This window comes from Echeneis naucrates, chromosome 4 (assembly GCF_900963305.1).
Source record: "Echeneis naucrates chromosome 4, fEcheNa1.1, whole genome shotgun sequence".
NCBI classification, from domain to species: Eukaryota; Metazoa; Chordata; class Actinopteri; order Carangiformes; family Echeneidae; genus Echeneis; species Echeneis naucrates.
The window spans coordinates 5,247,518-5,263,096 of NC_042514.1; the positions used below are offsets into that span (position 1 = coordinate 5,247,518).

The 15,579-nt window shown below is 41.2% G+C and overlaps 2 protein-coding genes across 6 annotated transcripts in view; both read left to right on the forward strand.

Moving 5' to 3' along the window:
• The window catches only part of agbl4 (AGBL carboxypeptidase 4), a 240,193-nt gene that overhangs the window by 175,382 nt on the left and 49,232 nt on the right, over positions 1-15,579 (forward strand). The gene's annotated exons all lie outside the window — the stretch shown is intronic.
• Positions 718-14,098, forward strand: bend5 (BEN domain containing 5). Of its 5 annotated transcripts, XM_029499933.1 has the most exons (7): positions 803-986; positions 2,167-2,297; positions 3,231-3,391; positions 3,488-3,708; positions 5,001-5,149; positions 8,118-8,331; positions 8,582-8,778. In XM_029499933.1, exons 1-7 carry the CDS (start codon positions 803-805, stop codon positions 8,776-8,778), a joined length of 1,257 nt encoding a protein of 418 aa, XP_029355793.1. The 5 variants fall into 5 exon arrangements, 4 of the variants coding, with proteins under 4 accessions (XP_029355793.1, XP_029355792.1, XP_029355794.1 ...); XR_003840654.1 differs by having other exon boundaries at positions 718-986; positions 3,231-3,708; positions 8,118-8,448; positions 8,582-8,721; XM_029499932.1 differs by having other exon boundaries at positions 3,231-3,708; positions 8,582-14,098.

Sequence of the window (15,579 nt, forward strand, 5' to 3'; positions counted from 1 at the left end):
GCCTGAAACTATGAAACAAAATATCAGAGAAGAAAAGGGGGCTCTATGTAGTTCTGCATCAGTTACTTTTCAATTATAGCAGCCCAAGCAGAACGAAATTGTTAGTGTCATTTATCGACTGTGGTGCTCTCCATTAGAGTAACAACTGAGAGAATTCCATCCTGTTGTATTACCACCTGGCTGTCTTACAATAACAAAGAGTTCATGTCTGTCAGCTGGTCTTAAGTCTTGTTGGTGTGATACAAGGAGCAGATGAGAAGCGCACACAAAAGCACGCAGAGACCAATAAAATCTGACCAAGCAGGTAATCATCTTTGTGGCTTTTCTCACTAAAGCTGTCTGAGACATTTCCTTAGAAGACAGCCTGAGAAGTAAAAGCTGTCTGAACAGATAAGTTCAATGACCAAAATGTCCTGTCTAATCACAGAGTGATGCTTAAAAAAAAATAAATAAAAAACATCTGCCACATAAAATGTCGCTTGTTTTTTAAATATATTCCTGGTCTTGTTCATTCTTAAAGTCTAAAATCTGACAGAAATGCTAAAAACCAATTTGAGAAAATAGAAATCAATCACTCAAAACAACTCATGCATCTGATCATCTTTTAATGGCATGTTGTTGTCTGTTACTCATGCCTTGATCATCAGCCCTGGTGATGTGGACCAGGCAAGAGCAGTCGAGCGCAGATCCCAATTCCCCCCCCCCCCCCAAAACACCCCCCATGTGTATATATTTTTTTAATACTTTGTGAGGAAAAACTGTCAACCATATCCAAAGTGCAGGACCAAAGAGAAGTAAAATAATGTATGCTTTTGTTCGATTCTTTGAAGACGACATGTGCTACGCGTTGCCCGTCTCAGCTGTGGAAGATTTCAGACCTCTGCACGGAACAGATTTTGATAATCAGAAGGTGTATCTGGTTCACAGAGCCGAAGAGAATGGCAGCGCAGGCCAGCCGTACGAAGCACAGATCCTTGCCCTTGCAGGTGAGTCGCCCTCCTTCTCCCGTCACGTTTGCCGATTTTGAGGCAGCTTTTCTCGGTCCGGCCGGGTAAGGTGGATGTGCGCGGAGCCCGGAGACGGCGTCAAAGCGGATTGCCTTCGTCCGATCAGCCGGGACGTGATCAGCTGGAGTCTGACACCGATAGCCAACAACAACGTCCTCGGCTCCGGCTAGCTAGGTATGCTAGTTAGAGATGCTAAGATAAGTTTGGTAGGTAGTCGCGCCTCCTCGTCGACGCTTTAAAGATTTCTTCCTTTTTTTTTTAACATTTTATTTTTTTCTAACATTCACGTCGTCGCGTCCCGGGAGCTACCTCTCTTGTTTGGACACAGTAGCAGCCGGTTGTTTAGCTAAATTACGTGGCAGGTAACGTTCGCCGGCCCCAACGGTTGTTTACAACCCGGAGCTAACGCTCGCTAGCTCGGTTAGCATGCTAGCGTTGACGCGCTAGTTAACTGCGTGCGGACGCAGATCTGTCGCCGCATTAAAAACACAGCCGGCAGCCGTCCGTTACTCTGCGGTCATATCTGAGGGGGGGGGGCGGCCTTTTTCCTGGACATGTCGTCGGGACGTCGGCCCGAGGGATTGGTCGGGTTGCGGCTAGCTCGTTAGCAGGCTTGCTGGGTGGTTTGTGTGACGGAGGGATGCGGCGCCGCAGTCGCCGTGTGTCAGACATCCGTGAAAGCAACAAATAGCAACTTGTCCGCCGGTAACATGTTCAGCTACATGTCTGCGCCCGATGTTAACCTGCTGGAGTGTGTGTGAGCCGGAGTCACATTGATATTTGCTCCCTGACATTTTCTCTGCTCGATCTTTAACGAGCTGAACATCCCTAATCCCGGTATGTGAGCCGCCCGGGCTCTGCAGGATCGGTCCGACCGGGCTAACACAGCTCACCGTCGGCGGCGTCAGCTGCGCTTCACTGCGCTATAAAACTAGTTTTTTTTTCTTTAGTTTATGCGTTAGTTTAAGGCTAAAGAGGTTAAAGTTAGCTGAGCCAAGCTGAATGCAGAGACGATGCCTCCTCGGCCCGAGTAGGACAGATAGGTCAAAGAGTTCAGTAGGTACCATCACATTTTAAAGAGATGTGTCCAAACTTTTTCTCTTGTCTTCTTTGGGAAACTTTCTGAGTTTCTTACTGTTTGTATGTATGCGATTCACAGATACAGTAGAGGAATTTGAAGACAGTATAATGCAAAAGAAGATGAAAATTCCCAAGATGTCCATCGAGAATTCAGGAAACTCTCTTGAGAACAATTTTGGAGAGGAGAGAATGCCCCTCAGGCATAAAAAGGTAGGCTCACCCAAACTAGACAAGTAGTTTTGTTATTTCAGAAGAAAGGAGTTTGCACATTTAAAAGGGAAGCTCAGGGTGAAAGACTCTTGAGAGTAAAGGACTCTCCAGATTGTGCTCGTGCTGTCAGTGCCACCAGAGTCATACTGTACATTCACACTGACCCTCGATCATGCTTATCTTTGTCATCACACCATGAAGATACTGTACAGATGCAATAGAACTCACATACAAAATCTTTTAAGCGTCTATCATCACATATTACAATCAGATAGCTGTTTTTTAACACTCATTTCAGAATTAATTTCAATATATCCCAAATAGATTCCTTATTCATATATATTATACAGTTTTGCTGTTATATGGACACTGTAAGTATGGGTGAACTTCTAACCACATCTTTCTTGTTGATATATATATATATCAACAGTCTTACATTTAAATATTTCTATCAATGAGCCAATGTCACATTTCCATAAACTTGGATGACACCCAAAATCCCCCGTGCTATTTTTACCATATGCTGGATTAACACAAATTCAGCACTCTGGACAGCTGCCCTTTCACAGACAAATCCTCTGAGCGGCTCATCAAGAAACTCGGTGACTCCTCTCCTCCCAGTTCCTACTGAGATCCACACAGTCAAAGCAAACTGTTTGCTGTCTGTCTGTCATGTCATTTTTAGACTGACGTGCAGTTTTTACATCTGTTCTATGGTCAAAGTGTCGGATGGACACATACTGAGTCAGATATTCAGTGCACTTTGTTTCAGACGCAGAAAAAAGATTTGGGAAATTTTGTGAAACAATTAATCAGGCCCATCCCACAAATGGTACAGTTTTTATCAAGTGTATGTTCCCACTGTTCTAGTTATTGCAGTTCTAATGACGCTTAACCATCCCATCCCTTCCCGTAATTTGACTGTTTCCTCAGGCCCTGTCTCAGGATCATGGACGCCCCCTTTCCAACTCCTCAAAGAGCTTGGCAGCAGTAGTGGCTCGCCTAGAGAGAAATGCAGCCAGCTCCTGTATGGAGGGCGAAGAGGACCTGGATGAGGATCGGCTGGCTGAGGAGGGAGAGGATGCAGAGGACGAAGATGAAGATATGGAGGCAGACCATCAGCAGCATCATCACCAGCAGCAACAACAGCATTTGGAGGTGGATACGGATTGTGTGTCTGAGGTAGCCGCAGCCGTGGTTCCTAGAGTCTTGTACGAGGAGCTGGTCCACAGCTACAGGCAACAGGAGGAGGAGATGAGGAGGCTGCAGCAGGAGCTGGAGAGAACCCGCAGACAGCTGGTACAGCAGGCCAAGAAGCTGAAGGAATATGGCAGCTTGCTGACAGAAGTCAAAGAACTGAGGGACTTCAACAGGAGGCTGCAAGACGTACTTCTTATGAGATTAGGCAGCGGTGAGCGACCAAGAGTTTGCATACCACCAAAACCACTTTAATAGTAACCTATAGCCCTATCAGTCACTTACAGGAAATTCTATCAAAATCAAATCAGTGGATTTGTACTTTTAAGTATGAATACCTTTGCTGCAGTAACGCTGCAAATGAAAGGCACAGAATATTTAGTTTGAAAAAGTCAGTTGTGGACAGTAACATCTGTGCCTCCAGGGACTGACAGCTACAGGAAGTGGAGCGGGGCCCTGGGTTTGCTGTCAGAGTATACTGATTTTTACAGTTCAAAAACACAAAACACGTCACTAAGTTCAGAGTACAACTCTTCTGGCACTTTTGATTACACAACATCATCCTCATTGGAGATGCAAAATTTTGAATTTATAGATTTCTTGCCACATTTTCACTGAAGTTGAAAGTAAATTTTTGTCTTTGAAAAAATTACACCCTGTTACATTTGGAAGTGACCAGAAGTTTAGATGTCCCATTTAATGTGGGCAATATTTGTCTGTTGGGTGGAAGAGTGGGCACGTGATGTGGCCATATGAGAGTGAGATTGAAATGCTCACTGAGCCACTTAACTAAAGGGGTGAAAAGGTTAAGGTCCATAGCTTCTGTAAATGTGGAAATGGCAATTACGAGAATGTTTCAAAATTTCTGAGACACACAAAAGTGATTTCACAACAATGCAAAAAATGCATCAATAGGATTTTAATGTGTGCAATAATTGTTTGCGAAATTCTGCACAGGAAGTTGAATAAAAGGCCAGAGTTGTAAGTGTAATTGAAAGTGGTATCATTGCAGTGCACAGCAGGGTACAAACACAAGCTTTGCCAGATGCTGGTGTTAACCTCAGTCCCACTGTAGATCTGGACAGAGGCTACTGGCTAGACCATCTAATGGACAGGCTAAAGATTAGAGCACCCTGGGGTGCTGTCGGGTAGGGGATGGAGTGCTCTGACCGATATTAAAACTCATCAACGACATTGGAGCTTAGTGTGGCCAGTCACCAAGCCAGCTTAGTTACTGGGCAAAAATAACTGCCTGCTTTGAGTCCTTTGCCTGTGTCCAAGGCTGGAACCAAGAAAACAAGCAACAGGGCACTTCTTTAGTGATAAAGATCCCAAAACTGGTAGACATGGATTAAAGTGTAACAGGCTGTTAACAGCTAGCAAAATGTCCAATGTCATTGGATCCTCCTGCGTTTTAGTTTTGGCTGGCCTTTGACCTTGGCTCAACTTTATGTGTGGGTTTGTTGCTTGTATTTCTTAATACCAAATGTCTTGTTTACATTTCAGAGCCTATGCATGACAATGGTACTCAGACAATCAAAGCAGAAGTGGTTGAACCCATTGTTGAGGCCCAGGAAACATGCAGAGAGGAAGCCAATACCAGTTCCAGCTACTCACCCTCACCTCGGACAGTGTACACCTGCAATGATGGAAAGGTCAGTCTAACGAGACGAAGGGACAGTTAGACTCTCGTGATCGCCTCCAACTGGCATGTGATTTTCACCTTTTCAACCGCTTTGTTTTGTTTTTCATCGTCAGATCACGTCTATTTATCTGCTACCAAAACCCTCCATATGGTCTTTGTGATGTTCCCTGTCTGTTCTCATCTCCATCTTCCTTCTTCTTTGACGTGAATTCTTGACGGCAAAATTATTCATACAAATGTAAACAAAAGTGGAATAAAAGATGCCATCAGTCAAACCCTGATTGACAAGCCTAACATAGTCCAACAGGCAAATTAATCAGATGTTTTTCGATGCTGTTCAAGGCCTGTTAGTGATGTTCAGTCAATCATCAGTCAGCATGGGAACGGTCCTGCATTTTCAATTACGATCACTGGAGAAACGTCTTCTATGCTTAGTTTTTATCAGAGGATTTAATAGGAATTGATAAGATTTGACTGATACAGATAGCATTATCAATTCTGCTTCTCGCTCAGATTTTTACAATCTTTTGATTACATTTTTTGTGTGGAAGAAAGTCGGTCTACCCAGGTTTTCATCACCCCTAACTTGGCTTTGGCTTTGCTGTGAGTTAGGTCTAAATTTATATTAATAATTATATCTGCTGCCTTTGGCCCTTTCAAACAGGCTTACCCAGATTTTTTTCTTAGAGAGGTGCATCCATACTGCTCGGTGTTCTCTGCTAATCAACATTTTAAATTCAACATTTCAACAATTTTCAGTGTTTATCTATCTTGTGTTAGTTGAGGGTTGTAAATAAAACATCACTGAGGTACGAGATAATTATTGTCTTGTGTAAAAAAAAAAAAAATGTCCACATTAGTGCAAGTTTACACTCAAGTCAACCTGCTGTTATTTTCTAACATCAAACTTTGGTTTCACCTTCTCAGCAAAGTTATAAGCATTGACAACTAATTCAACACAAGGCAGAAGCAGGGTCCATACATTATTTATCAGGACTCATACACAACTTTTGTAGCTGTGTTTAGGCCTGTCCTTCTCTGAGAATCATGCTGTTATAGACACGAGGTGTTGGATGAGGTCTGGGCGACGCCATTACTATGTTTCGGACTATTTGGAATTGATTCTAAACTGGATCCAGTTGTCCATTCCCATCCCTATTTTTCATTCATATATCCACATCTGGAGCTGTATATTTTTTTGTACCTGTAATTTATTTGTCAAATGTTACATTACAGGTTTTAAACCTTATCTGGTGGATAATTCCACCAACCCTTGCCACCTTGTCCTAAACCCTTCTGTATAAATCTGGCTCTGTGCCTGTGGACGACCGTGGGAAGTCTAATTCTGTAGGAAATGCTGTGTTTCCTTTTTAACGCTGGTGAACTTGGGAACATGCCATCAGAGCTGATCAGTCCTTTCCCCGTGGCTGCCCTACCCTAGCAGGTAAACAAGGTTGAGAAGATTATTATTGTTCCTGCAAGCCCAGCCAGCATCATCAGTGTTTATTAGCCTGTTAGGGTTCTTTACTCCCCCCACTGCTGTAACTCAGCCGCCGTCCTGTCTCTGATGACAGGGGGGGAATTGGTACTACAAGCTCTGGGGCCTGCAGCCACTTCAAGCGTGAAGAACACTTGCAAATTAGAACTCTCCTACATCAGGGACCCCATATTAATTATTTGCACGAGAGGAATTTAAAGTGACTGACAGGTTAGCCCTAGTGAGAGCGCGAAAGGGGGGACAAGGTAGGAAAGGAGGACAAGAGATGGAGCGAGATATAAACAAGAGCAACAGGGAGGGAGGATGAAAACAATCTTGTCTAACTTGAAGGCAGTAAAAAGCTTGTCTGCTGGCCGGGGGCCTAAAGCACATTAGCTGCACGGGGAAAAGCCTTTTGGATGCTAGCCTAAAGACTTTACAGTGATAAGAGAGGAGAGAAGAGGAGGGAAAGGGAATCACATATGCCCCCCTGCTGCATTAGCTCACCTAGAAGATCGGGGCAGTCTGCCTCGGCTGGAAATCCGCTTGGAGTGTTTGGTGCAGGCTTATGCAACATGCAGCGACAGTGTGTAAAGACCTACAGGCTAAGTTCATAGTGGACGTAATCCAGGCTACAAGCAGCCAGCCGCCTGAGCTTATTTATGTATCCTACTTGGTGAAAGTGGTGCTTCTTGGGATTTGCAATTTGGTCTAAGCAGGAGCTTGTTAAGTTGTGTTCTTCCCCGACTGTCTATGATCTGCTGTGTCCATTTAGATTTAGAGGGTTTTACACCCGCATGAATTGCAGATTGGTGAAACCAGGTTGTCAGCATCAACCCAGGAATAAAAATTACAATTGACGTCAACATTTAAATACATTGTTATCTTCCAGAAACCAACACATCCAAATATGGTACCAAATAATTGAATAATAAATCCATTAAGTTTGGTTTTCTCTGTTGCCTACTTTCTTCTCTCTGCTTTGATGGACAGTTGCATAATTTAGTTTTAGCATCAGTGGCATTTAATTGAATTGCTGCCCCCACTCAGAATCTGAGCAACCACTCTGAAATCTGATAATCTAGCATCTCTTCAACTAAATTAATTCAACAAGATCCATGTTTTTCCCCCTTTGATTTCCACATCTGTCATTGATTTTTTTTTTCCATTTTTTTAAATTTCACCTTCATTAGTTGTTGTTTTGCTGTTTTTATTTCAAAGACATTTATCAAAGATTTTTTTGTTCTCATCTCATTTAAACATCTTAATAATTCAACAGGTGGGACTGAAACATTATATTTCAGAATGTCTCATTTTGATGCTTTGAAATTCAACATGAGCCATCCTTTTAGTGCTTAAATGTCTCAATGTGTGTGTGTGTGTGTGTAGGAGGGGGTTAAGCTGAAGTGATCATAGTTCCTTTTCATTTTGTCTGGAAAAATATTTCCATCTTCCACAGACTACAGATTTTAAAATACGGTGGTGTGTCTCCTCTGTGCAGGTACACCTCGGTGGGGGAATTTGGGTAGAGGAGGAGAAGTGGCATCAGCTGCAGCGAACCCAGGGAGACTCCAAGTTCACAAAGAACCTGGCTGTAATGATCTGGGGCACAGAGACCCTCAAAAACCGTAGTGTCACAGGAGTGGCCACCAAAAAGAAGAAAGATGCCCTGCCCAAACCTCCACTGTCACCCAGCAAGCTGAAAATCGTCAGAGGTAAGATTCTTATTTGGATTTCAGGTTTAAACCCATCCCAAAACCCCAAATTATGAGACAGATGGCTCCATGCTCCGAAGGACGTCTTGTAAGATGAGACAAGTTGGAAAACATCAGGTACAGATCAGATGATTGCCTTTGCTCATATTATCTTTCAATCATTGAAATACATTCATTAGACACCAAAGATAGGATCAGCATTTTTTTTAATTGGGTGTACTCTGACTGCTAACACTGACTCCTTCCCCAGAGTGTCTTTACGACAGAGTGTCTCAAGAAACAGCCGACAGTGCAGAGATCACACAGAGATTATCCAAAGTGAACAAATACATTTGTGAAAAAATAATGGACATCAACAAGTCCATCAAGAACGAGGAGCGGCGGGAGTCCAAACTGCTCATCAGACAGACAGTCAAGATGGAGAACTTCACCTACGATGGCATGTAGTGATCAACTGTTGTCACACCAGCGCCTTCTGAACCCCCCACCCCCCACCCCCCCCCAACTTCCGTGGTCTGCAGGATGTTGAGGGGACTTGATATGAGAGATGGGGGATGTTTGTCACAGTTTCAGGAGCAGTTGCATTCCTTTGACACATTGGATTGGTTATTATATGAAATGTTCGATCAAATAGCACCCTTCCCACCTCCCCACAGAACAACTGTCACCTTCCTCAGTGCCCAGTTAGCTTCCCTATTGGCTGGCAGACAGCTTTACCCACTAGTTAGAAGCTCAGTATGTGAACTACTTTGATTTGAGCTGGTATGAGTGTATTTATAAGCTTTACAGTGGAATTGGTACAGAAGCATGGTTTATTGAGGTGTGCATTTGTGTCAAAGGAGAGATTAGATGTGATTGTTCAATTAATTTATTGTTCTGTGTCAGAACATAATTTTCAGTCATTACACTTTTAAAAAGTAAGACGTTATTTCCCTAGACAAAGTCTTCTGAGGCTGTAAAGATAATGATGCATTAGATCTTAGATGTGTGGACAGTCAGATGTTTTGGTAACGAGCCAATAAACTCAGTTTCTTGGTGGTTGCTGTTTGTACTTATTGTGGGACATCAGTGTCTCAGACGCACAAGTCTTAATTGGTACCGGCTACGTTGCATTTTGCATCCAAGAGATTAACTATGATACGTGTGTTCCCCCTTAACTGTAGGTCAACACTTTGCTTTATCTAGAAGAGGGCTTACTGGGTTTGATGGGACGTGTGATTCTGATACAGAATCTGTAGATGCCATGTTCGTGTTTTTATGTTGACCTCGTCATGAATCGTTGCCATCAGTTAGAGATTATGAGGAAATGTTGCAATGTCGAAATTCCTGTGTTACTCTTAATCAAACGTGTCACTTCCAGACAATTTAACTGTTTAATGAGTTGCAGTGGTGCAGGCATATTGATGCCTAGAAAGGCCTTAAATGGATTTGGCAATCAGCAGGGACTCGTATGTCCCTCGGTATTTTTAGTAAGCTGTGATTGTAAATTTATAGTAAGCTGAAGTGATGAAGCTTCACCCGCACTTTGCTATAAGAATGTAAAGACGTGGCCAAGGTACTATTTTCTGCGTGATTCACACCAGTACGTTGAGCTGAGCCGGGCTACTTTCTACCCCCCATCCCTTCCTGTTAAAATCTGCTGGGCTACACGGGACAGCGTGGTGAAGAAAATCTGAGCCTATCTGTGCAGTTCAGGTCATTTTCATGTGACAGCGGTTTTAGCTGTGGGTAAAGCTGTCTGGAAAAACTGTTGTGTTGGAGAAGTTGTCTGGGCCCGGTGAACCCTATAATATCACCCACCCCCTTCTTTTTTAAGCTATGCCACTGGGGAACAAAGTAAGGTCGCTCCATTGACGGCTTCCTCTGAGCTATGCCATCAGAACTTTGACAACTGTCCTCTTTTTCTTATATGGTTTTATTTTCTCTCTCTCTCTCTCTCCAGTCGTTTTATTGTTTTTGATCCAAAATGGTTTGTGTGGCTGTCTGCGGGCTGGAACCTAAATGCTGCAGATTGAAATCTCAACTGTGACATAGCTGTGGCTAACTGTGAATCTGCTGCAGAGCTGCCTATCAAGCCTTTCTCCCCTTCACACTCTCAGATCTTGTTTATTTCTCTCTATCATTTCGTCCGTCTTGGTTTTTGTTACTTCGAAAGTTCAAGTCAGCCTTTTCAGCTACCTTATGTTTTGAAGATATTTTAGTGTACATAAAATACAGCTTTCTATTTTTTTTTCCACCAAACATGGATATTTCAGTTTTAGCCATGTTACATGTTCAAGTTTTAAAGGTCAAGTTTTTGGTTTAATATCTTATTAATGTTGTAATTCCGTAATACCTGACAATTTGTTGTTTCTTTTTACACTTTCTGTGTTTTTGTGTGTTTCATATGAATTTTTGGCTTTAAGCTTGATATTGTATCCAAATGTTGATGAGTGAAATCTAGAAAAGAAAAAGATTTCTCCCTTTCTTAGCCAAAGTGATCTCTGTGGGAAAAGAGACAAGACTTTCCTTAACATAATAATATGACAGAGCCCGTACATCAAGCAACATTCACAACACATTTGATAAGCCTCACTTAGAGCCAACCTTCTAAGTGTCTGACACAGTAAGATGATGTTGAACCATTTTGCTCCAGCAATTGAGAAATAGTAGTTAGAACAACACAAATCATTTACATCGAATGCACTTTAAGCTTCTGGGCAATTTCTTCAATCTTAAAGAAATGTATTTGTGGTATTTGTCCTTTTTTAAATGTCTATATAGATTAACAATCATTGTATTATCATGAAGCACCTTAGAACATATTGGTTTTTTTTTTGTTTTTTTTTTTTTTTTTTTTTGTTTGTTTTTTTCCCCCCATGGCAAGAATTTGTTTTTTGGTGTCAGTCAGATCTGCCCCTGACGTGCCAGTGCTCCACAATGAGTTTGATAGATTTAATCCTTGGAAAATTAGTGTTTCAGTCTTTTGGAGAGTTATTTGGAGTGCTTGGAAAACCAGATTTCCACAAGTTAAGTTTCTGTTGAAACTGGATTCTGTGTCTCCATCATGGCCTCATGAACAATTAATGGCTTACTTTGCAAACTGACAAGCAAAGCAACTGATGTCTCAACTAGCTTGGTTTGCAAACCCAAAACACGATTCACCAATCTGAACATATTTACCTATGAAATGTGCAAGATGACTGGAATATGTGCTTTAACTCGATGTGTCAAGATGCTGGTTATGTATAGATGACTTATACAGAAATAATTGTGTATTTTTCCAAATGAGTAGTAACTGTAAGCCAAAGTATTGAATGCTGAGATTTATGTAAAAAAGGGGGAAGATGCTGACTCAAGAGTCAACAGGTTTGCACAAAAAAATGGCCCAAGCCAAGGCAACAGAGCTGAGTGAATCTTAAGCCACCAAACTGGTGACATATTATTGATATATATTTTTTGAGTTCCTAAACAAGTGTCCATTTTTATTGTGTCCATTAGTTTTTAGTTTTGCTTTTCCCTGTACAAAGCAACATGTGGGGTTTACGTGCGCAGGCATGTGACAAAAATACATGCAATTTAAAAGAGAGAAAAGATTTCTGCTGTGCAAAGCAACCTATCTGAAATTCTGACACGCTGTGTGGTGTTTGTGTTTGTTTCTTTGTTGTTTGATGCCAAAAGGGGGTGTGGTTTCAAAGGCTGGTTTCCTAGAGCGTTAAGCCTAATCCTTTAACTAAAACCATCTTCAGTGGATGAAAGCTGTATGGAAGTGCTGTTTTTAACCCGAATTTAGCTTAATCTGCAACGGCAGAGCCAATCTCTATCAAATGTACAGTCACCTGCAGAAGAGCGGTTTGGGATTTAGCGCAAACTAGTAACATACACAACTGTGTAACCTGAAGTCACACATGGATACCGTAGGCTAGTTTGGCTTCATTCCACCAGAACTGCTAGTACTCACTATCACACACAAGTAGCTATAGCGAGGAAACGTAACTCTGCCAGCTATGCGATCCTCTTCTGTCACCTCTTGGTCATTACTTCCTCGACTTTCCTGACATTTACCTGGATTGGATTTAAAAAGGAACACGAATCAAGGCAATAGCAAATTCTGCCCTCCTTGCTTGGTGTTTTGACATATGTTGTGAATACCTGTCAAAGCTTCAGAAGTGAGGGAGCTTTATGTTGCTTTTTGACAGTGGGATTGAGGAAAAAGAGATCCGTTTCTAGCTTCACTTTGTGGAATAACATAAATGGCTTCATCTTGCAGTTTTTCAAACGAAGTGTTCACATGATACAGCACTGTTTGAGCCTCAGATAATATGTCAGACTTAGGTCAAAATGAGACAAATGGGAGGAACACATTGTTAGGCCTATATTTTTCTTAAAGTATCAGTAACTTTGTATACAATCCACAAACCGGTTCTACTTCATCTAACTTCACCGTCCTACCTCATTGTTACTCTGGTGTTTGGTTGTCAGTGACTGTAAACTATGTGTGTATATTAAAAAAAAACAAAACAAAAAAAAACAATCTATAGGAAAAGGTATACCTGGTTACTCTCAATATGTATAGCATATTAAAACTTGTAAAACACCTCAGTACACAAATATCATTCTTAGGAGAAATCAGTTTTATTACCTGCTTAAAGATGCTGCTGTAAAAGGGGTGTCTGCGTGAGGGGTCATTTCCGAATATATATATCTTCGCTCTTTGCTATGTTGTGCAGTTGATCAGTGGTTGTGTTCTGTCTCTGTATTGCATTCTGAGATTTTTACTGGTTGACGGTGCTACCAGCAAACAGTTCAAAAACTGATCTATTGGACCTCAAATGGTGCTGTTTTTCTATGTTTTTATCCTCATACAGCTATGTTTTATTCAGGTGTGTCAACCGCCACTATCCCCTCAGCTAATCAAATTTAAAGCCAAAATATCTCGCAAAGCTGATAACCCTGCTATTACTGTATCCACTATATGCTATCCATCCAAATATTGTAGATAGTGATAATATCCTCAGCTATGAGTTTCAGAAGTACCTCAGAACTTACTGATTTTCAATGGATGCATCTGCTTCTAGGACCTGTTGTCTACCAATATTACGTTGTTGCAGTGTATTTTCAGAAAATATGCATTTTTAATGGTAAGATCGGGTTACACTATAAATAGTACATGGATAGTAGCCCACACTCAGACTTTGAATTTAAAGGATACCACTGTTCACTGGTTGCAGGCCAGGTTGTTGCCAGGAAATCTCAGTCGGACTGGGTAGTGTGTGTTACAGTAAAAGAAAAAAAAAAAATCCTTTGAGTCCAAGTTAAGTCTGGTTTGTTTTACAGAAGATGGATTCTATTGGTAATTGTATTTTACAGTGGAAAGATATTTAGGGGAATATACAAGGTATTGCCCCGTCTGGTTGGAAATTTGTCAAAAATATTATGGAAATCACTGAGAGTCCTCAGGGTACATTCACAAAGACTGTTGGGGAGTTTCAGCGTGTCCCTGTATCAGAATGATTCATTTTATCTAGTTAACATTTTAATCTGTGATTCCCCAGGTGTATCTCTTTGTGTCTCACTGTTGTTACAATAATTTAAATGTACTTTTCTGTGTTTAAAAAAAATCAATAATTTATAATAATCTAGCAAATTGTGCATGATTGATTTACTGTGAGCTAGAGTCATAGATACGGCACCGTGCAGTGTCATACAGGACTTTGCTTAATTATACAAAAAAAAAAAGTGCATTATATTTTCTTTGCCCTTTGCAGTGATACCAATGGAATCTTTTCTGCGCCAAAGTGTGTACATTGATTTGTTGTTGTTTTTTGTTTGTTTGTTTGTTTGTCTTTTTCTTTTCCTGGGGGTGGGTTGTGTTTCTCTACCTGTCAGTATGTATGTGTTTGTTTTCTTGTGTGTTTTTTTTTTTGTTTTTTTTTTAACTCTGATCATGTCTGTGAACATGAAATGTTGCTGGGGAAATCCTCTCTACTGTGAGCAGTGTGTGTGTGTTCAAATACACAGGAGTTGGTTAAATGGAAGCACTTAAGCCATTCATTGGACTGTTTCGTAATGGTTCAGTTGTAAGCTTTGCTCTCGTCCAGGGAATTGACCCACAGAGTTTTGTGTGTAATTGAATTCCTATGCAGGTGTTGAGGAGTAATCACCTGGTACCACATCACCGTTGGGTTGAGAGCCAGCCGGAGAGCGTTCAAACCTTTGAATGGGTCTGCATAGCCTTGAAATTGAATGAAAGGGGACAATGGCGACATGACAAATCTGTACACAACTATTACATTTCCACACTCATGGAGTTGAACTAAACTGAGCTACACAGGGCTGCTTGGGTATCTACCTGTCTGTAATAGTTGTAACTGCATTGCAATGATCATTTGGGAAAGACAGGGTTATTACTGTATGGAGCATTTCCAGCTGGTATGATAATGTGAAAAGAATCTAAAGACTATTGCAGTAAAAACTCCCTCAACCTACTTCAGCCTCCCAGAGGCACAACCCTACATTTCCAGAAAATGTTAGAAATATATGCGATAGAGAGCGTACATGTCTTTGCTAAACCGGCCACACCTCTGCTATGCGAGCAACTCTTTGACGCTTAGCATCCTGTTCTGTGTTTTCTCTTGCTGCATTCAGGAACACCTGTCTAATGTATAGATAAACGGAAATAAATTCAGACTTTTATTCTATCAGCACAAACTTCTTGTTGTCTTTTTTTTTTTTTCTTTTTTTTTTTCTTTTGGAAGCTGAAAGCCAACGTTAAAACGGCTCCGGACCTATTTTCCTATTTTGACACGCTTTTTAAACGGAAATTACTCTGAATGATTTCACTTTGCTTCTGTCTGAGAGAAGTTGACATTTGTAGGCCCAGCAGATGCATCAATAATCACAAAGGCTCTTTTGCAAATTTGTTTTGCTGCATTCTTGAAGGCACATCATTGTTGTCTATGTGGTAAAAATAAACTACAGCCAATCCAAACAAGCACGTCTGAACTCTGCTCGTTACCGTGTTCTGTATTCTTTGTTTATTCCATATAGCTGAATCGTAAAATGACAAGCGCATATGAGAGTTTTTTTCCTTTTCAACCAGGAACAACAATCTCTGAATTCATCAACTATATACGTCTTGCACTGTTTGTAGTTTTAGTGCTAAGCATGAGGCTTTCATGCTAACAGCCAAATTCAGTTTAATTTGGTTCATTTACTTGCACAGAAGTAATAGTAGGACACTAAACAGGAAGAATATGTGTGTATATA